This window comes from Doryrhamphus excisus, chromosome 1, assembly GCF_030265055.1.
Source record: "Doryrhamphus excisus isolate RoL2022-K1 chromosome 1, RoL_Dexc_1.0, whole genome shotgun sequence".
Classification (NCBI taxonomy): domain Eukaryota; kingdom Metazoa; phylum Chordata; class Actinopteri; order Syngnathiformes; family Syngnathidae; genus Doryrhamphus; species Doryrhamphus excisus.
The window spans coordinates 41,713,049-41,735,317 of NC_080466.1; the positions used below are offsets into that span (position 1 = coordinate 41,713,049).

At 40.0% G+C, this 22,269-nt stretch overlaps 3 protein-coding genes across 3 annotated transcripts in view; 1 reads left to right on the plus strand and 2 right to left on the minus strand.

Moving 5' to 3' along the window:
* The first annotated feature begins 11,141 nt into the window (after nt 1-11,141).
* Nucleotides 11,142-12,430, plus strand: svbp (small vasohibin binding protein). The gene is made up of 3 exons (XM_058079833.1): nt 11,142-11,311; nt 11,493-11,630; nt 11,733-12,430. Exons 2-3 carry the CDS (start codon nt 11,517-11,519, stop codon nt 11,817-11,819), a joined length of 201 nt encoding a protein of 66 aa, XP_057935816.1. The 5' UTR covers nt 11,142-11,311; nt 11,493-11,516; the 3' UTR covers nt 11,820-12,430.
* A 562-nt stretch (nt 12,431-12,992) lies between these two features.
* fbxo2 (F-box protein 2) lies at nt 12,993-16,547 on the minus strand. Its single transcript, XM_058080654.1, has 6 exons — nt 16,455-16,547; nt 14,569-14,637; nt 14,262-14,388; nt 13,673-13,765; nt 13,457-13,595; nt 12,993-13,375 (listed from the first exon to the last, which is right to left on the minus strand). Exons 2-6 carry the CDS (start codon nt 14,603-14,605, stop codon nt 13,241-13,243), a joined length of 531 nt encoding a protein of 176 aa, XP_057936637.1. The 5' UTR covers nt 14,606-14,637; nt 16,455-16,547; the 3' UTR covers nt 12,993-13,240.
* A 144-nt stretch (nt 16,548-16,691) lies between these two features.
* Nucleotides 16,692-22,269, minus strand: part of LOC131127666 (integrin alpha-5-like) — a 39,363-nt gene continuing 33,785 nt past the window's right edge. The window contains exons 25-30 of the mRNA XM_058069774.1: nt 21,662-21,820; nt 21,469-21,573; nt 19,608-19,721; nt 18,787-18,888; nt 18,573-18,695; nt 16,692-17,586 (exon numbers count right to left, since the gene is read on the minus strand). Of these exons, the coding sequence (XP_057925757.1) occupies nt 17,503-17,586; nt 18,573-18,695; nt 18,787-18,888; nt 19,608-19,721; nt 21,469-21,573; nt 21,662-21,820 (687 nt within the window). The 3' untranslated portion in view covers nt 16,692-17,502. The remainder of the gene's footprint in view (nt 17,587-18,572; nt 18,696-18,786; nt 18,889-19,607; nt 19,722-21,468; nt 21,574-21,661; nt 21,821-22,269) is intronic.

Below are 22,269 nucleotides of genomic sequence, written 5' to 3' on the forward strand. Positions count from 1 at the left end.
CATTTTTTAATTGAAACTTTTTATTATTAAGGGAGGGGAAAAAAATCCAAACCTAACTGAGATTAAGATCAATCATCATTTCTAATGCTTTAGGACTCTAGCAAACCACAGTGAGAGCCATTATCCACAAATGGCATAAACAAAGGTAATGAACCGTCCCAGCAGTGGCCGGCCAACCAAAAAGTGACCCCAAGAGCGTAGTGACGACTCATCCGAGAGGTCACAAAAGACCCCACAACATCATCCTGCAGGCCTGACTTGCCTCACTTGAGGTCCGTGTTCATGACTCCACCATAAGAAAGACATTTTTCTCCCTTTAATAATAAGTTTCATGTAAAAAACGTAATTTTGTGTTCAGTTGTAACATTCATTCATTCATTTTCTACCGCTTTTTCCTCACGAGGGTCGCGGGGGTGCTGGAGCCTATCCCAGCTGTCTTCGGGCGAGAGGCGGGGTACACCCTGGACTGGTCGCCAGCCAATCACAGGGCACATATAGACAAACAACCATTCACACTCACATTCATACCTATGGACAATTTGGAGTCGCCAATTAACCTAGCATGTTTTTGGAATGTGGGAGGAAACCGGAGTACCCGGAGAAAACCCACGCATGCACGGGGAGAACATGCAAACTCCACACAGAGATGCCCGAGGGTGGGATTGAACCCTAGTCTTCTAGCTGTGAGGTCTGCGCGCTAACCCCTAGACCACCGTGCCGCCCTCAGTTGTAACAAATTCTAACAAATCAGGAAACACTTTTTTTACACCACAGTTTTCATAATATGCATTTTATAATAAACCATGCAATGCGATTCATCATTCATTCACTTTCTATGCTTATTATTCTCACTAGGGTCGTGAGTGTACGCTGGAGCCTATCCCAGCTGACTTCGGGGGAGAGGCGGGGTCCACCCTGGACTGGTCGCCAGCCAATCGCAGGCAATCCAAGATGTGGAATGGAAAAAAAAATTGGAGCGTTGAAGGGGAGCGAAGAAAATTCTACTAACAACTGTAGATAAATCTTCATTTCCGAAGTACATTTTTATCGTTTTTGATTGCCTGGTTTAATATGTGTACACGCTGCAGCCATCTTGCCTCTGTTTTATTTTGGACACGCTACAACATGTAACAGTAATTTACCGTTTGCTGTTCTGTTGTAAATTTAAAGTACACCGTGCTCTCAACATCGCAATATGCCGTTTTGCGATCCATTCAAATATTCTACCGGTATTGGCAGGAGCGGTAAGATATTGCAAATTGATTAATCTGGATTAACACATTCATTTTGACCGCCGTAGTTCACAAACAAGACAAATAACACAAATGGCGTTTTTTTAATGTTCTGAATGTCCGGTCAGGTTTGTTCTGCTGTGCCAAGAGTGGCTGTCTGAAGCAGCTCCAAAGAAACTATGACTAACATGAACCATCTTCACCGTTACTGAGCTGTCAACCAGGAAATACGAGCATTAGGAGAACACCATTATCCAGATGTTTGGTCCCTTGTGAACATATACGCTAAAACAACCATCTAAACATATCACATGTTCATGAAAGTGACTATATTTGTTTACATTTACGTTAAACCCGCCTAAAGAGTACGATACTCTAGGACAGGGGTGGGCAAACTACGGCCCGGGGGCCACATGCGGCCCACTAAGCGTTTGAATCCGGCCCGCCAGTTGCTTTCTATAGTAATGGTAATGGTTTAATTTCATTTAAACATGCATCAGATTACAATTGAATGCATCACATAATCAGTTCACAGTTCCACATGTCCAAAAGGAGTAGGAAGAAGCAAAGCTTATTAAATCCTACCCCTCCATCTGGTACTTTTACAATCAGTAACTGTTACATTTGTTCACTTCCTGCTTTCCATAATACAGTTTAAGGTTTTTTTTTTGTTTTTTTTTAATAATGTACCTCGTACCGAAGTACGAGGTGATGTGACCCTACAATGACATAATAATTTGATCACTTCCTGCTTTCCTAATATGGTTTAAGGTTTTTTTTTGTTTTGTTTTTTTGTTTGTCACGTACCGAAGTATGAGGTGATATGACCATACCATGGCATAATGGGTACCATAGTAACTGTCAATATAGTGATTTATTGTATTTATTAGTGATTATTTAGCAAACATCAACTGCTTCTAAATATTTCAAATTTTAACATACAACAGCTGGCAACATAAGTCAAGTCGGCTGTATGATTCAGAAAAAAAACTGTAAAATTCAATTTCATAATTTGCTGTGGTCTGATGTTTAAAGCTCCTGAAAAAAGTGACATGAGAACATACAACTGATAGTACGACACTTTTACAGATAAAATTAGACTAATAATTCAATGCGGACTGTCGGAATTATAAGCGTAAAATAGTGCGTATTAAATATATATTCTGCCCCCCCGAGACAATTTTGTTAACTCAAAGCGGCCCGCGAGTCAAAAAGTTTGCCCACCCCTGCTCTAGGATGATAGCACATAGTTCCTTCTTGATTTCCTTTATTTATGTAAAAATATGCAAACCTGGCTCCTATGTAATATGAAAGTTGCATCAATAAACAGGACAGGTGGTGCAGATCCGCGTTGAGCGAGCTGCCAGTCGTTGAATGCGGGCGCTGTTAAGTTTGAGCACCGTACACAGGCCCGGGCAGCACCGCGCCACCAGGCAGCGTAAATGGGCCATGGATTAGAGGGGCTCACGCTCAACCTGCCTACTGATGCTAACATAGATTACACGCTGGAGACGAATCATTCCGTCCTAACGTTTATACCCTTTTTCACTCACGATGAGAGGGAATCATTGGAAAGTGCTAATCGAATTGGTTCCGGCAAAACGAATTAGTAGAAGTAACGAATTATATTCACTCATGTTACTGTATACAGTCAGTATATGGTTGGCCTACACACCTATGGTAATGGTAATGGTTTAATTTCATTTGTTCACTTCCTGCTTTCCATAATACAGTTTAGGGTTTTTTTTTGTGTTTTTTTTTTAATAATGTACTGTGACCCTACAATGACATCATGGGTACCATAGTCACTGTCAATATAGTGATATATATGGTAATGGTAATGGTTTCATTTCATTTGAACATGCATCAGATTACAATTGAATGCATCACATAATCAGTTCACAGTTCCACATGTCCAAAAGGAGTAGGAAGAAGCAAAGCTTATTAAATCCTACCCCTCCATCTGGTACTTTTACAATCAGTAACTGTTACATTTGTTCACTTCCTGCTTTCCATAATACAGTTTAAGGGTTTTTTTTTTTTTTTAATAATGTACCACGTACCGAAGTACGAGGTGATGTGACCCTACAATGACATAACAGGTACCATAGTAACTGTCAATATAGTGATATATATGGTAATGGTTTAATTTCATTTGAACATGCATCAGATTACAATTGAATGCATCACATAATCAGTTCACAGTTCCACATGTCCAAAAAGGAGTAGGAAGAAGCAAAGCTTATTAAATCCTACCCCTCCATCTGGTACTTTTACAATCAGTAACTGTTACATTGTTTCACTTCCTGCTTTCCATAATACAGTTTAAGTTTTTTTTTTTTTTTTTTTTTTAATAATGTACCTCGTACCGAAGTACGAGGTGATGTGACCCTACAATGACATAACAGGTACCATAGTAACTGTCAATATAGTGATATATATGGTAATGGTTTAATTTCATTTGAACATGCATCAGATTACAATTGAATGCATCCCATAATCAGTTCCCAGTTCCACATGTCCAAAAAGGAGTAGGAAGAAGCAAAGCTTATTAAATCCTACCCCTCCATCTGGTACTTTGACAATCAGTAACTGTTACATTTGTTCACTTCCTGCTTTCCTAATATAGTTTAAGTTTTGTTTCTTTGTTTTTTTGTTGTTGTTGTTGTTTTTGTCACATAGTCACAAGTACGAGCTGAAGTACTTCCTGCCTTTCTAATATAATTTATTATAATAATAAATTAATAAATAAAATTAAATAAATAAATAAATTATAAATAATATAATTTATTTTTGTATTTAATTATTTTTTTATAATTTTTTAATTTTTTTAAATATTTTTTTATTTTTTTTATTTTTTGTCACGTACCAAAGTACAAGGTGATATGACCATACAATGACATAATGGGTACCATAGTAAGTGTCAATATTGTGCTAGTGTAGTTCTTCCCTGGTATCATATTTCTCCTCTCTTGTAGAGAAGTATTGGATGACATTTTTAACACACACCTCACTTTCCCTTTGTTTGTTTGGGCCGGTGCACTAGGACCCGGGGGGGGGGGGGGGGGGGGGGTAGTAAGACAAAGGATTAGTTTATTCATGAATAAATAATAAACATTGAAATTGTGTAGTCAAATATCCCGGCATGGAAAGACTGTTCAATTGTCTTCATTTCATAAGTTCCCATCTTAACTCAGTCTTTCCAACGCACTCGCATACAGGAGAGCCTGTAAGCGCCCTCCTCAATTATGTATGTTTAGCTTCAACCAAAAGCGTGCCGACATCAGCTCCCTCGAGACCCGGGCCGCCAATCTAACTGAGCAAACACATGCATGCGTACGCCGTCTGCCTTCCGTAATGAGTGTGGGACTTACAAAATGTTAACCCCGGGCTCGTGGAAGAAAAATAAGTATCCTACAAATCAGGGACGTCATTGCCTTGCCATCAACCCTTGCCCTCACTTATCGGCCTTGTCCGTTTGAGTTCTGCTCAAATGAGTGACTGCGTGTTTGTGTGTGTTTGTGTGTATCTGTGTGTGTGTATGTGTGTGTGTGCAGGTGGCTTAAGCGCCGCTGGTTTATACAAAGACACCTGGTTGTCTTGGAGTGCATAATTCTTTGTGTGTACGATGGTGTGTACATGTTTTGGCAGCTGGGTCTAACCAGGCAGGACCGCGTCCTCAGACGTCCCGCAGAAACCGTAACCTTTTGACCTCACACTCTTCAGCGTTGTCGGAGCTGGACAATAGCTATATTCAAGGAGGCTTCGATATGGGTGGACGTGCGTGCTCACATGCAAAGTCACATGGAAGAAATCAATAGTATGGTCGCTTCGCTCGTCAGAAATAGCGAGTTCACGGCAATTTATATCATTAATAATTTTTTTTTTTTTTACTTGAACACATTGACAGCGGTACAATTCCAGCACCATATATGGTCTCCAACTCGACTCAACTTGGCCCAATTACTGTTTTTTTGTTAAGAAAACATGCTGGTCCCATGTTGAGACATATAAATGGAATGGATTGAGTAAGGAAATCAAACAATGCACAACGATGAGCGAATTCACGAAAGAATACAAGCAGTTGATGTTTGCTAAATACAAGGATGAAGAGTCTTGAACCAGTCATGATGTGCTATATATATATCACTATATTGATGGTTACTATGGTACCCATTATGTCATTGTATGGTCATATCACCTCATACTTTGGTATGTGACAAAAATTTTAAAAATTAAAAAAAATTAAAAACAAAAATTTAAAAATATATACAAAATTATAAAAAAAAATTACTAAATAAAAAAATATATTTTCAAAAAAATAAATTATATTAAAAAGGCAGGAAGTGAACAAATGTAACAGTTACTGATTGTAAAAATATGTGATGCACTTTTTTGTAATCTCATGCATGTTCAAATGAACCATTACCATTACCATTACCATTACTTATAGTGACGTATCATCATGCATGGTGGCGTTTTGTTTAAATCCTGACTTTTACAACCCCCTTCCAGCATACGTTTGGAGAAAGCGTTCTAGATCTTCCAGAATCTGCACCTATTCATCTGTATTTCTTTGGATTTTGTGTTTCCTGCAAAAATTACCTGTTTTAATGTATTGAATCCAAGTCCCGCCTCCGGACACGCCCACTATGCTGTGGTTGGTCACACCGCCGAACGCAGAGAAACACTTCCGGTTTGTGCCGATAACTAGTATTTAGGAGTTAATAAACGGTAATGGAGCTGATAATAATCGGCGATTTCCGGTTTGTGTCGCCAACTTTAACTACTTTTAGGGCTCACTTCCAAATGTGCAAACCCTATTATCTGAAACATGAATACAAGATTCTGAGTACATTTATTTACATTTAACAGTGTGTACCTTCACAGATATTTGACTTTAATTATCAGTATTTTACTCGGTTTGTGGTATGTCCCCCATCATTAAATCCGAAATGGTTCTGGGTTGAAAAAGTGGAAATATCCGGGTTTCATCAGATTGTAGCAAGTTATTTGGGAATGGTGCTTGGGGGCAGGTGCGCCCAGGAGAGGCTTGATGTGGTTTTTGGTCATGCATATCCATCCGCTGTGGTTTGGCGTGTGGCGACCAACATCGACTGTTAAAGACCTCATCGGATACCACAGAATTATCACAATAAGGACGAGCCCATCTCGTCCGCTTTCACATTTGGCACCCATTATCACCAGCTAACCTTTTGCAATATCGTTAGCATGTTCCTCCAATGTCGCTTCACTGTTTTGACCTCCAGCAAAATATGCTGAATAACGCCCGTGCCGCCAGCTGAGTCCGTGTCAGGTCTTCCACTGCCCACATGCGTCTGTGAATGCGTGCATGTGTCAGGTACTGAGAATATGTGTATTGTTTAGCACATTTCTGGTGTGTGCAAGGAACCAAGCGAGGAAACTTAAGCCCAGCACCACTGTGAGCTCGCTGCTTTCCACAGGCTGTCCCAGACAGAAAATTGGGGAGGGTAGGGGTCCAAATTGCACTCGCTGAGAGAAGAGAACGCTGCATTTGTCTCCCGCGGTGTGTGTTAGGCCTGTGTACAGTAATGGGAGTGTGTGTTGTGCACACTGGTTTTCTCTGACTTGGCCCACTGTGGGCTGGAGCAGCCTCGCTGTGACAAGCTCTTTAAGGGTTATTATTGATTCTATCTAGACTAAACGGGTTTCAGTATTCGGTGGAACATAAACACGAGAAACACTGGCTCTGTGTGCGTGCGTGTGCGTGTGTGTGCGCACGTCTGTCAGATTTTTTTTCCTTAGAGGACAGAAGGATGATGGAAGTTGCACTCAATACAATTGTAGGCGGAATTATCTGGAATCCTATTTTGCTCCCAATTTATTTTCTATGTGTCATAATCTGACCGATGATGGGATGAAACCTTCAGAAAACCTAGTAAAAATATTTTATTTAGTTTATTTAGTTTATTTAGTTTATTTAGTTTATTTCGTATATTTTTTTATTTTTTATTTTTTATTTTTTATTTTTTATTTTTTATTTTTTATTTTTTATTTTTTATTTTTTATTTTTTATTTTTTATTTTTTATTTTTTATTTTTAATTTTTAATTTTTAATTTTTAATTTTTTATTTTTTATTTTTTATTTTTTATTTTTTATTTTTTATTTTTTATTTTTTATTTTTTATTTTTTATTTTTTATTTTTTTTAATTTATTTATTTATTTATTTATTTATATTTTTAATTTTTTATTTTTAATTTTTTATTTTTATTTTTATTTTTATTTTTATTTTTATTTTTATTTTTATTTTTATTTTTATTTTTATTTTTATTTTTATTTTTATTTTTATTTTTATTTTTATTTTTATTTTTATTTTTATTTTTATTTTTATTTATTTTTGTATTTCTTTTTTTCTGTTTTCTTTTTTTCTTTTTTTATAAATTGTGCTACTAATTAATTATTAAGTATTATTATCAACATTTTTTGAGACCCACTCATGCATTTTCTATGCCGCTTAACCTCATTAAGGGGAATACTGGAGCCTATCCCAGCTGTCTTCAGGTGAGAGGCGGGGTCCAATCACAGACAAACAGCCATTCACACTCACATTCATACCTACGGACAATTTGGAGTCGCCAATTAAACTATTTTTTTCTTATTATGAAAACAATACATATTCTGGAAGTTACCATGTTTTGTGCAACCTTAAAATAAAATATGCTGATTATGTATCAGAGACCCCGGCATAAGTCGATTTGCTCCTCCGTAACTGGAACCCTGCTCGCTGATGTTTAGTGGCTCTTCGAAGAGCCACCTGATCAGTGCCAAAACAAAAAACTGTGCACGCTTGTGTGCACATGTGTGCGGTTTCTCGTTACTGGCCTGTTGAATGCCACTGTGCAGCGGCCAAAACAAATAATCCTAATGAGAAGCAGCACTTGGGACCGAGAGTGAGAAAGTGAGAAAGAGAAATGGCGGCAAAACAGCCCGGCCAAACACACTGACCCTGCTGTTTGTCCCACGTGGGCTTAAAGGATCCACTGTTCTCCTTTGTCCGAGAACACGGCCGTCACCTTCATCGGCCTGCACTCCTTCCTGTCCCGACTTTTACCCCTCCATTCATTGGCCGGTCTGAGCCGTGGGTGAGGAATTGAACATGAGTGACAGCGGTTTGAGGTAGATTTCTCAAGAGATTAAAACATGATGCGATTTCTCCTGGGGATAATAACTACACAAATTAATCACACAATACATGAAAATGAAGTTGATAATTTTTGCAGAAACAGAGAGGAGACACTCAATAGAACAACAGTTAACAGAGCGAGACCTCTTGTCAGTTATACAAATGGTTTATTTTGTGGGGGGAGGCGAGGTCGCTAGCATTCACACTTGGAACAATGCAATGGTAATGGTAATGGTAATGGTAATGGTAATGGTAATGGTAATGGTAATGGTAATGGTAATGGTAATGGTAATGGTAATGGTAATAGAAATGGTAATGGTAATGGTGATGTAATGGTAATGGAAATGGTAATAGAAATGGTAATGGTGATGGTAATGGTAATGGTAATGGTAATGGTAATGGTGATGTAATGGTAATGGTAATGGTAATGGAAATGGAAATGGTAATAGAAATGGTAATGGTAATGGTAATGGAAATGGTAATGGTAATGGTAATGGTAATGGAAATGGTAATAGAAATGGTAATGGTAATGGTAATGGTAATGGTAATGGTAATGGAAATGGTAATAGAAACGGTAATGGTAATGGTAATGGTAATGGTAATAGAAATGGTAATGGTAATGGTGATGTAATGGTAATGGTAATGGTAATGGTAATGGTAATGGTAATGGTAATGGTAATGGTAATGGTAATGGTAATGGTAATGGAAATGGAAATGGTAAAGGTAATGGTAATGGTGATGGTAATGGTAATGGTAATTGTAATGGTTTTATTTCATTTGAACATGCATCAGATTACAATTGAATGCATCCCATAATCAGTTCACAGTTCCACATGTTCAAAAGGAGTAGGAAGAAGCAAATCTTATTAAATCCTACCCCTGCATCTGGTACTTTTACAATAAGGAACTGTTACATTTGTTCACTTCCTGCTTTCCATAATACAGTTTAAGGTTTTTTTTGGTTTGTTTTTTTTTAAATAATGTACCTTGTACCGAAGGTGATATGACCATACAATTGCAAGGTAACACTGTGGAAATTAGGCGGGTATTAGGCTATGTATTTTTTGGACTAAGAAGGATTTAAAAATATATTTTTTTAAAAAGTGAGTTATTATTATTATTATTTTTCCTTCTAAAACCCAAAACTCCAAAGAAGTCATGCCCTACCAGCCATGAACCTCGCTGCACATCACTCAAATTGATTGGATTTGAGTTGTATAAATGTTGTTCATACTTCATAAAACCAATCCGGATCCACACTGGTTATGACAAAAAGGCCTTTGTGTCTTAATGAGCGTGACGAAGACTCGCACTGAATCACGGCCTTTCTGGACGCTGCACATCGAGTGTGTGCGTTAGTGTGTGTATCTGCCTGGCACCTCATATCCTGCCCATCACTCACTGTTTGGTTTGGATGCTACCGATCTCCCGAGGCCTGACGGGTTGCTACGGTGTTTTTGCTGGGGAGGGGGGGGGGCGTGTGCATGGATGTACAGAATCATGTTTATGCATGTGAGTGTGTCCAGTTATTTCGGGCACAGTCAACGTGGTCATTTATTTATAGTCCTGACAGACGTAGCGCGTATAAATGTAAATGCCTACGGGGGATTTGTACACACCGCACTTACGTATGAGTATGAATGCTGTGTGTGTGTGTGTGTGTTTCGGTAGCCTGGTAGCCTGGCGAGCAGGGTCAGAGATTGTGGTGTGGTTGTGTGTTCAACGCTGCCTGTGTGAAAGGGTAGTCAGAGCTTCACATCCAGAGTTTAATTCGGAAAGACAAAGGCAGAATATCAAGTATTTGAGATGAAGACCTATAGATAATGTGTATGCATGAGTCGGAGGACAGTTGGAGGGCCGCCAGTTGTTGCCAATATTTGAACGTCTTGCTTTGCAGGATATTATTCCAAAGCAGAGCGCTATTGTGCAGTCAGAGGATAAATCCAGGTAAACCGTTGGTATGCTGCTCCATAAATTGTCCCGTGGTGCAGCACGGCCAGAGGGCATGCATGCACATAAGTTTCGGTTTAAGCATAGAAATGTTTATGTCTCGGGTAAGTTAGCTCTGGGAAGAAAATCACCTCATTTCAAGTGTTTTAATAGTACATTATTTCCACTTGTAAAATATTTTCTGCTCATCTACTGCAAACACTGTAAAGTACTGAGTCTGAATCTGAATCAAAGCTCAAATTTGACTGCAAATACTGATAGTAACTTTTTTTTAACTATTATTTTACTAGTATTATGTCTTATACTGAAAAACCACTGCCCTTTATTAAATTATGTCACAAAACCGAAATATATATGGACTGTGATGTAATGGCGACATCTTGTGGTCATAATTCAGCATTTTTTTTCAAAAAGGTTAATTGAAAATAAATTTGCTTGTATTTGCTAAAAAACAAAACAAAACAATAATCACAACAGTAATTAAATAAACAGTAATTATATATAAAGAGTTTTATAATAATACATGTTGACAAAGTCACTTCCTGACTTTGACTGACTACTGAGTTTGGTCGATCTGCGCCATACTTTCGGCACAAAACTGCCATTGACGTTGTACCACTCACGGAAATGATCCAGTAAAGTCAAAACAATACTTCTACTTGTTATACTACGTTTTATTTAAATAATGTCAACACTACGTAAAAGACTGGGAATGGGAAATAATGGGAATCAGCGGAACTTTTCTCTGTCGGAACCGTTTTGATGCTGACACGTGTTACTAGACGAACTTGTTTATGTATAACACCCGAGCAGCAGCTGTTTTCCTCCATCCCGAGGACGGAGCTTCGCCCTTTATACTCGTTACAGCGACGATTTCTTTGTTTTAGGTGCTATTTGTGGTATTTAGTATAAATAAATATATACATAGGACGTGTGGGCGTATACCCTCGGCTGCACATTAAGGTAATATTTTTTTACAACTGCATTCTACTCGGCTAACATTCGAATTAGCTTAGTAGCCCACATAGTACGTGAATATGTTAGCTCGGTGTGGCCTGTACAGCGTTGGTGCGTACAGTGAAATGATAGTAGTTCCAGAATTCGAACAGAATGATGTATTCCTTTCCTTTTGCTTATAAAATAGCGCCTTCCTCTTTGGACAATCACAATGGAACCTGCCTGCCGGAAGGACAAACCAAAGCTCAACTCTACTCCAACTAGAGGAGACAGAACCAAACAGAAATCTGCACAACAGGAGCTCAAACAGCGACAGAGAGCAGAGGTAAAACAGATTTTATGTGATATATACACTCCTGATCTGAACTGTGAAGATTATATTTATACTGCATGTAGTTATAAAATGTCTTCCCTTTTTCATGTACAGATATACGCTTTGAACAAGGTGATGACTGAGCTTGAGCAACAGCAGTTTGACACCTTTTGTAAGCAGATGCAGGCACAAGGAGAATGATTGACATTTCAGTTGGAGCACCCAGCCATACCCACTCAAAGACCTGCTAAAGGGAGAAGTTGTCTATGATTGGATAAGGTTATGTTGCCTTTTTTTGTCTTCTCTGACCCAACACTCAACCAGATCTCAAGATGACTGCTAGTCGTCCAAAAGGCGTTGAGGTTAGTCCAGTATTGAACCCGAAGCTGGTGGACAGCAGTAACTGGGACGGAAGATGCGTTCCAATCTTCTTTTTCCTGGACGACCGGCTCTACCTATCGAGCTACTGCCACCCAAATCTGGTTATGTTGCTTTGAATGTACCATTTGATGTTATCTTTTGTAATTATTATGCCTGGCGGGGAGCAGTTAGCAGAGTAGCATTTTTCTTATAAACTGTTTTTTACTATTGTGTGCTGTGTATAAAGGATGAATTTTCTTAGCAGGGGATCACAGGGTGAAAAGAGTGCAGCCCTATTAAATGTTTTTGTTTAAAAAAACAAGAAAAAATCTGGTTTGTTAGAACTCATGCACTTGGTACCATACATGTTAATTTCTAGGCGTATACGTACAATAGTAGTTTGCACCGTGTTTGTGTAAAACTCTTGTGTTTTTAATGTCTAACCTTGTAAGACACCTTTTGTTTGAATGAAGTAGGATCATGATTGCTTTTGGAAACAGTGATTACTCAAAATGTGTATACAGTTAACACATTTTTAGTAGTTGTAAATCCATTTTAACATAATGTAACAATATAATAATAACTAGTCACTAGCTCGTTAGCCTCTCCAATGTACTTATTCTAAACTTAAGTGTTTCAAACAGAGTGGCGAAGAAGGACAAAGAAGCCAAAAAACATACCACTTCCACACGGAATGAGTGCAACCTTTTTCCCCCCATTTGATCTCAGCTGTGGCATATCGGGTCGGCTTTGCTGGATCCAGCGCCAGTCTCCATGTGGTGTGAAAGGTAATGTAATGCAACATTAAACATAACATATATTGTGTATGGCGGTGGTTCTCAACTGGTTTGGTCCTGCAACCAAACCATCACCCCTCAATGACAGGAATCGACCCAAATTGCAGAAGGACACGCACCTTGTGGTGGCGTAGCGAGCAAATAGCATAGACAAGAAGGTATGTCTATGCTATGCAACATTTTTATCAATTTATTGCTAATAAGTGTGGACAACAGCTCAGTGTGTATTCATGTTTTTTATTGTTAAATAAACCAATATAGATATCCGAGATGCAATGTGGTATCCTGGTTCTGTCATAGATAAATGAGGTGATACTACAAGCAACTACTACAATATTTGGTATAGTAAGTTTATCGATAAAGGGAAGAAAAATAGCCCACTTCCTGGTGGAGGCTCGGTGCAGAAGGCAAAGTGGTCCTATTGAAACCGTCATACCAATACTTGTATTTTTTCTGTATTCTTTTCTAGACCTGAACCGTAATAGAACTCCCAGTCACCCTCACTCCAAACCAGCCATCCCAGTAGTTCGTGTCTCTCCCTCCGTGTTCAAAGGAGATGAAGCGCAGGCCGGGACCGTATCCTGAAAATGTGTGCGAGACCTGCTTGAAACAAAAACAACCCACTTTGTCAGATGACAACCAAGTCCATTGTGGCGAGGGGAAGTCTCCTGTCCGTGTCACCTGTTTCCATGAACAGTCGTCACACTCTGGATCCAAAGTAACGGGTTCAGGTTTGAACTCCTCTAAGACCTCGTGGTTCTCATCGAGCAGACACACGTTCATTTGGTAGGTGCAGCCACAGTCTTGCCTCCCACAGTACCTATAAAAGGGTAGTCACAAACAACTTAAGCCATGACGTCACGTCACTTATAGGGGGGGGATTTAGGGGGGTCTCACCAGTCTTCCACCTCTACAACAGGTTGGGCATCCAGTTCTTCGCATGTGAAACCTTCCTCTGGTAGATCAATCACTTGTCTCTTCAGGCACAGCCTCGGATGTAAATGGCGGATAAACATTACTGCTAGTAACTTCACATCAATGTTATGGGTGCTACTCAGCTAAATGTTCAACCAGTAAGGCCTGCAAGCTGGCCCTGAGAGTCAAATTCTTGCACTGATATGGCAACACAAGCTGAAAACTGAAAAAAAAAAATAACACACTATTGGAAGCACTGGAAAAAGCTACAAAATGAAGATAATAATGAATAGATTAATATAATTTAATGGAATAAATACTACAATGTATGTTTGATGTGTGGGTAAGTGCTTCTGCAAAATAGTTAGGCCAGCAGAGAAGGCATTGCTGGCCCGGATCGCACAACACTGAAGAACAAATAGGTCAAATTTAGTTTGTGCATTTGCGAAATAAATCCAACCTTGTTAAATGGGACAAGACAGTTGCTTCCCTTGCTCAAGGGCACCCCCGACAGTAGAAATAATTAGGTTGAATGTACAGTACTTCCACTAGGGGCAGAGTATTCACTCACTCAAAGGAGGTTGCAAAGTATTTCATCACAGCCGTGTTGCTAAAGTCATGGCCACAGTCCCCCGGCATGTCCTCCACCCTCCACTGGCGTCCACCGTTCTCCATCAGCTCCCAAAATTCCAGCTGCTCTATGAGGGAGTTCAAAGTCATATTGACAAGATGTACTGGCTCTTTGTTTAATTTCTCCTTTTATTATTTTATTTAGGATCTAATCACTAAAATGCACCAAATAAACATTCAGTTTAAGCCGGCTAATAAGGAACGGCTAATCTTGGCAACATTCTTAAAATCTCATCTCAGAACCTTACCTTCTCCATTGGGATTCTTTAGCAGGTTTCTGGCCATGATGACAGGACACTAAGAACACCTAAGAATGTCTAAACAGAAGAGAACACCGGCCTTAAACACTAGCATAAGTTAGCAAATGGCTGCAATGTGTTTTCACCGCTTTAATGTAAGGGATGATGTATCGCATTTATCAATGTAATCTAATTAATGGACATTTTCTTCACTAACCCAAAAAGCATACAACCTGTTAGCATGTTAACATTAATCTTAGCATGCTAACACTTAGCCCAACCATGTTAAGTGTTTATATAAGTGTGTCGTTATTAAAACAGCTATAATGTTAGGTTGCACGGTGGATGCAATGGTTTGCATATTGGCGTGTTAGCATGTTTGCCGCACAGATCGGGTTCGATTCCCCGCTTGGGCACACCTCCGTGTGGAGTTTGCATGTTCTCCCTGTGCCCGGTACTCCGGTTTCTGCTGTTTTAAATAAATAAATAAAAAGTGTAGCATGCTAACACCTAGCATAAAAACTTTTTTGTACACACCTAGCATAACAGTGTTAAGCGTTTATATAATTGTTTGGTTATGAAAACAGTTATAATGTTAGATCGCATGGTGGAATGTGAGCATGTTTGCCACGCAGATCGGGTTCGATTCCCCACTTGGGCTCCTCCGTGTGGAGTTTGCGTGTTTTCCCTGTGCGTGGGTTTTCTCCCGGTACTCCGGTTTCTGCTGTTTGTATAAATAAAAAAAGTGTAGCATGCTAACACCTATCATAAAACTGTTGTTTATACACACCTAGCATAAGTGTTAAGCGTATATATAATGATTTGGTTATGAAAACAGCTATAATGTTAGGTCGCATGGTGGATGCATGTTTTGCATGTTGGCGTGTTAGCATATTTGCCACACAGATCGGGTTCGATTCCCCACTTGGGCATCTCCGTGTGGAGTTTGCATGTTCTCCCTGTGCGTGGGTTTTCTCCTGGTACTCGGGTTTGTGCTGTTTATATAAATAAAAAAAAATGTAGCATGCTAACACCTAGCATAAAACTGTTGTTTATACACACCTAGCATAACTGTGTTAAGCGTTTATATAATTGTTTGGTTATGAAAACAGCCATGTTAGGTCGCATGGTGGATGCATGGTTTGCATGTTGGCATGTTTGCCGCGCAGATCGGGTTCGATTCCCCACTTGGGCACCTCCGTGTGGGTTTTGCATGTTCTCCCTGTGCGTGGGTTTTCTCCTGGTACTCGGGTTTGTGCTGTTTATATATATAAAAAATGTAGCATGCTAACACCTAGCATAAAACTGTTGTTTATACACACCTAGCATAACAGTGTTACGTGTTTATATACATATCTGCCTGTGAAAATGGCTATAAATGTTAGCACGCCAATGTTAGCATGCTAACAATGCACAAACGCACTGGAATCCCAGCAGTCATGAAAGCACAAATGCCTGATCTGTTGACCCACAGCACAAAATCCGCCCTCATTAGACGCTGAATAGGAAGCATCACAGAGGATGAGCCATCCAACTGACAGAAGATGTCAGTCAGCAGAAAGCCACCTGGGATGGCTCACAGGAGCCGGTGTCATGTTTGATTTCAATGTTGCTTTAATGTGATCAACTTTAGGGTTCTACAATAATAACAGTTGGACCTATTCTGTAAGCGTAGCATACAATCCTACTGATTATTAGCATTTTCGGTTGTAGGTTTTGTTAACAGTAAGATTTATGAAAAATGCATAGTCACTGAGTGTGAAGACTGCAAATACAGCTGAGTCACCCCCCCCCCCACCCCCCCTTCTATTGACAGAATATACTATGCAAGCAATTTAACATTATACAGACATTAACTCACTGATCTCTATGAGAGACACAGGACGGTTACTCACGGCTCCGAAGGGCAAGTCGAGGTTCAGTCTACTTCTCTGGACACTTGAGCTCCTCTGCGGCGATGAGGCGTCCTTGTGCCAACGGGGGCTTTTATTGCAAGGGTGGGGAGGGAGCAACCATCTATTGGAACTCAGCAGAACCACACATGCACACACTCAGCAGAAATACCAACCAGGGAAAACACAACACATATAATAGACGTTCTGATAATACACCAACACAGATATAGGATGGATATACAAAATTAGGCTTTATTCTGCAGCACAACATATATATATATATAGCATACATTACAATATACACAGTAAGTACCTCCCAATATGGGAGAGGAAATGTTCAAGTGAAGCATTGCAGTTTGATCAGGATTGTCTTACATGACAGTACAGTACACAACTCAACCACCGACATCATGACACCGAGGCATAAATAACAATAAGTGTGTAGTTCTTTCAAAAAATAGCATCAGTGACACCAAGAATGGACCGACTGCGCTTGCAAACGGGGACAAATATTTTTGAGAGGGAAGGAATACCAAAGCATTAGGGGCCTTTTGTTGGGGTTTCCTGAACCGAAACAAGCATTTAAAGGACCAGTGTGTAGAATGGACGGAGTAAAGAAAAATGACATGAAAAAACATTCGCCATTAAAGAACCCAAGAAATATGCATATCAGTGTTTCATCACGTTGTACAAAACCCCCAAGATATGCTCAAATTCATAAGTAAATCTAATTCACTGGAGATGAAAAGTTGTTTAGATTTCCTCCTGTATGGCCGTGTTGTTCCCTCTTAGATTAAATACCTTGTTCTGATCCGGAATAAACAAAAATAACATCAATGAAAGTGCAGCCTCATCTGCATTCCCTCTTCTTCTTCTTCATGGCTGATATTTTAGTGCAGCACCAGATAATGCGTATTCCAGTGATACAACCCCCCCGCCCCCAAATGTCCATCAGTAATTCCTGCTCATCATTACAAAGTCTCATTCATATTTCACAAATGTGATATTATTCCATTTTTTCAGCTGCTCCGGAGGCTCCACTTTGGAGTTAGGCTTCCGAGGATGCCTGGGGTTTGAGTTGGGCCTTCTCCATGGCTGTGCCGTATGGATCTGACCTTTTGAAGAAGCCCATCTGGAAGGAATAACAGAGTTAGTGCTTCATAAATGTAATTACAGTAAACCTCGGATATATCGGATTCAATTGTTCCTACTGGTTTTGTCCGATGTAAGCGAAATCCGTTATATGCGTATACCGGAAAATGTCCGTTTTACGCATATATCGGATTTATATCCGGTATATGCATAAATCGGATTTTATCCGTTATAAAAAGGCACTTCCTTGACTATGTTTCCAATGTACCTGGACGCGCAGGCAACGCTGCAAACGCTGCAAACGCTGCAAATGACGTCGTATAGCGGCCTGTCACGATTCGGCGAATCGGAGCGCCACGATGCGGCCATCCGATATATGCGAGGGAAATTTAATGGAAAAGCATTGGAACGGGACTGGAGATTTTGTCCGAAATAGGCGAAATCCGTTATAAAAAAATCCGATATATGCAATGAATTTTTATTGGAAATGCATTACAGAAAAATCGGTTCTTTTTTATCTGTCCGTTGTGAGCGAATTTCCGATATATCCGAGTCCGATATATCCGAGGTAGGTACTGTAGTTATCAGGGAAAGTAAGCGCTATTATTAATTATGTTGTTTCATTAATGAATATGGGCTGTTATTTGATGTATTGTTGCCTAAAAATGGCTAAATGAGCTAAAATATATCAAAAGATGCTGTGGATGATATTTAGTATTCTAGGTGTCAGTCACTAGATGAAACACAGATTTGATCACTGAAACAACAGGCTTTTATTGCAGGTTTTAATTATCTCACAACGGAAACAATCCCTAATAATAAAGGAGGCTTCTGTTGCTGCAGTGACCCATGCTAAGCTAAAACTCAACCCTGAACCACCAAAGTCACTTCAGACCCACTAACCCTAACCCACTCGGCTCCCCATTTGTAGCAACACACGGGTTCTTTAATTGGCTTATTTACCGTAATTTGACTGTAAAAGACGAGTGAACAATGGCGACTGACGTAACCGCTTATCATGTTTACCTTGTACAGCAGATAGATAAGCACGGAGAGTAAAAGCAGCCCGGCTAGCACAGCCAGAACGATGATCCACCACGGAACAGAGAAAAGGCTATCGGGTTTGTTCCACAGGACCGACGTCACCACCTGAACAAGAAGAAGCCACGCCCCATTCAGTCATTTCCACTTGCATAAATTTGACAAACTCATTCAAAAGCCGTCAATATGAAGAGATTACCTTTTTAGAGCCTGAAGACTTGGATTTGGGAAGACTGGAATAGGGAACCTTGTCCACGGTGAACTGAACGGAGCATTCCAGAAGATACTGCTTATAGGCCCGCTGTTGACAAAAAAGGACAGTTTTTCATATCAAAAATAGCAAAATCTAAAACAGAATAATATCATAAAGTTGAATGGTCAAAGTCCTGTGGACGTTAGGTGCACAGCACTGAAAAGTACATAAGTCTAGTCTAGAATTGGTGTGGACTTAAGTCAGAGAAACATCTCCAAAGCAGAATTCTTCCACCTCCAGGTTAGACAGTTCGTTGTTGGGAATCGAGTTGATGCCATGGACCTTGCGGACACTCCAGGATCTCAATCCATTTCATCAAAGTGTGCTCCCAACTCCCTTGACATCATCAACTAGCTCCTGTCTCGTAATTCTGGGCTTTCTCAAAATCATCCTGACCCAGCTAGTCTTACATGGAGGTCCAGAAGGAGGAGACTCTTGTATTTCTAAATCACTGTGCCAGTATTGGTCTCTTTCTGGTCCTTGAGTTCCAGCTCTTTGGTCTTGCCCATGGTAGTGGAGATGTTTGAATGGAAGAAAGTATTGCTGTAATGTTTTTTAAGCTTAGATCAGAACCAGTTGCCGCCAAAAATTGCATGGGCAAAAAAAAAGCTCTCAGTTGCAAAAAAGTTGTAGAGCCCCACCATGTAGCGTTTAGGTCTCATCTGGGAGCGTAGATGAATAACCCCCACCAGAGGGCAGCATATGCACACACTTCCCAGCTTTTCCTCTTAAGACGGAATTCAATGAATTTACTTCTGCAGACTCACCTCCATGAAAGTCTCTGCCCAAAGTCGGAAGTGCACGCTGAGGATGACGCTGTCTCCTCTCTTCAGCAGCCCGACGTTACACTTCAGCCGCCAGCACTCCACGGTGGAGCACGTCTGTGATGGGACACAGTCATCACTTTCCATGAGACATTCAGGAACGCACAATGGAATGGCTTCAGTGACGTTTAGTGACAATCAACAGAATTAGAACCACGTGTCTTTTTCTATTCGGTGACATCTTTTAATGTGGTTGAGCAACACGAGAAACGGTCTGTCAAAGTCGGAAGGGATGCAAGATGTGCAATGGCAGCCCAGTAAATCACGAACATAATGAAGTCCCTCTCATAAGCAATTACGGCACACCAGCAGGAGATGCGGGCCAGGGCTTGTCATATTCCCATTTTCAGGGCTCGTGAAATTCCCATTCCCATCTCCCAACAATTTGCATGTACAGAAGCCTCAAGGTTGCATTCTTACATCATGTCCGATGTAGCGCCACAACTTGAGATAAGCGGCATTTCTGCACCATAATGCTAATGGTTTTATTTAAAAACGGGAAGTGTTTCTATGCGTTCGGCGGTGTGACCAACCACAGCAGAGCGGGCGTGCCCTTGACTGGGATGTTGATTGAATACATTAAAACAGATTGTTTTTGCAGGAACTACGAAATCCAAAGAAATACAGATGGATAGGTGCAGGCTCTAGAACAGGGGTCGGCAACCTTTACTATCAAAAGAGCCATTTTACCCACTCGCTCACTAGAAAAAAAATAGAGTGGGGCCGCCAAACGTAATTTAAAAACATTGTATAAATCTATCTATATAAAAATATTTTATAAACTTTCAAATAGTTAATACTTTTCTAATTTTAACAAATTTTAACAGCAGAATACAATAAATAGAAGTGTGCATGTATGATGGTTGCCAACTCATAGGGTAATGATAGTATCATCTTGGTTAAACATCAATACCTGATGAGGCCTCCAAAGATTTTGATTGACTGCCAGATTTGGAGGGAATTTTGGGGTATCAAAGTAGTTCAGAGGAGAAAAAGAAAGTATTTTTTTCAAAACTCATTACAAAGATGCGTATTTTCCCCATTCTTGTGTTAAAAAAAATAATTGAGCATTGTGAATGGAGCCACAACAAAGAGGCTGAAGAGCCACATGCGGCTCTGGAGCCGTGGGTTGCTGACCCCTGCTCTAGAAGATCTAGAATGCTTTCTCCAAATGTATACTGGAACGGGGTTGATTCAGATTCAGGATTAAGTAAAGGATTAGGATTAGTAAAATTCAGGATTTGAACAAAACGCCACCATGCATGATGATACATACGTCACTATATGGTAATGGTAAAACTGCAATTTAATGGTAATGGTAATGGTTTTATTTCATTTCAACATGCATCAGATTACAATTGAATGCATCACATAATCAGTTCCCAGTTCCACATGTCCAAAAGGAGTAGGAAGAAGCAAAGCTTATTAAATCCTACCCCTCCATCTGGTACTTTTACAATCAGTAACTGTTACATTTGTTCACTTCCTGCTTTCATAATATAGTTTAAGTTTTTTGTTGTTGTTTTTTTGTCACATACCGAAGTACGAGGTGATATGTGAATGTGTTGAACATTAATTATGTTCATAATTACAAATGTTACACTGAGCCGGATGCTCTTTTTTCTGATGTTTAACTGTTTCTTCTTCGTTGGTGTTCACAGCTATTTTTATTATTGAAACGAGAATCGAAATAAAAACAATCCCGAGAAAATCGTGCTAACAAAAACATAGACACAAGGTTTTAATCGGACTTATAGAGTCAACATGAGGAACAGATGTTAAAAAACATCTAAGTTGTAATTACCAAGTTTCCTTGTTCGGCCATGGGACCTTTGACCTCCCTCCTATGGACAAGATGCTCCTCTGTGGACTTCAGCGAGGAGAGGCTCCTTGCGGCTGGAGACTGGAGCTGTGGGCAGAAATCTAATTCATTTCCATTGCAGTCCGAGACTAAACGAATAAGGACTTTTAACCACGTTTTGCGTGTGCGTCTTCACCTTAAGTTTCAGTGCGTTGAGGTCGTGTTTGGAAGAGCAGCTGAGTGGTCCTTCGGTGATCACCTCCACAGGGTAGAGAAGGTCGTGGCCGTGAGCCTTCAGCGGGCATTTCACCTCTAACGTGGTTTGACTGACAACGCTGGGGCCATTGTTAACCAACTGAAAGACAAACGGGATGGTTTGAATCCATATGCATAATTGCTAAGAAATGTTATTACTATTATTACATCATTTTATTATGGAAATATTTAGGATTATTTGGAAGACCACAAAACAGGGCTGCACAATAAATTAAGATGATATTGAGCTGCTTTAATTTTGACTGATCCTAACAAGGGTCGCGGGGGTGCTGGAGCCTATCCCAGCTGTCACAGGGCGAGAGGTGGGGTACACCCTGGACTGGTGGCCAGCCAATCACAGGGCACATATAGACAAACAACCATTCACACTCACATTCATACCTATGGACAATTTGGAGTCGCTAATTAACCTAGCATGTTTTTGGAATGTGGGAGGAAACCCGGAGTACCCGGAGAAAACCCACACATGCACGGGGAGAACATGCAAACTCCACACAGAGATGGCTGAGGGTGGGATTGAACTCGGGT

Coding starts and splice junctions, on each gene's coding strand:
- fbxo2 (XM_058080654.1), bottom strand. CDS start 14,605: ATGGCCAGAAACCTGCTAAAGAATCCCAATGGAGAAG. Junction 13,766..14,261: donor TACTTTGCAACCTCCTTTGA/GTGAGTGAATAC, acceptor TTTACATCCGAG/GCTGTGCCTGAAGAGACAAG. Junction 13,376..13,456: donor ACGACTGTTCATGGAAACAG/GTGACACGGACA, acceptor TGTTTCAAGCAG/GTCTCGCACACATTTTCAGG.
- svbp (XM_058079833.1), top strand. CDS start 11,517: ATGGAACCTGCCTGCCGGAAGGACAAACCAAAGCTCAACTCTACTCCA. Junction 11,631..11,732: donor AACAGCGACAGAGAGCAGAG/GTAAAACAGATT, acceptor TTTCATGTACAG/ATATACGCTTTGAACAAGGT.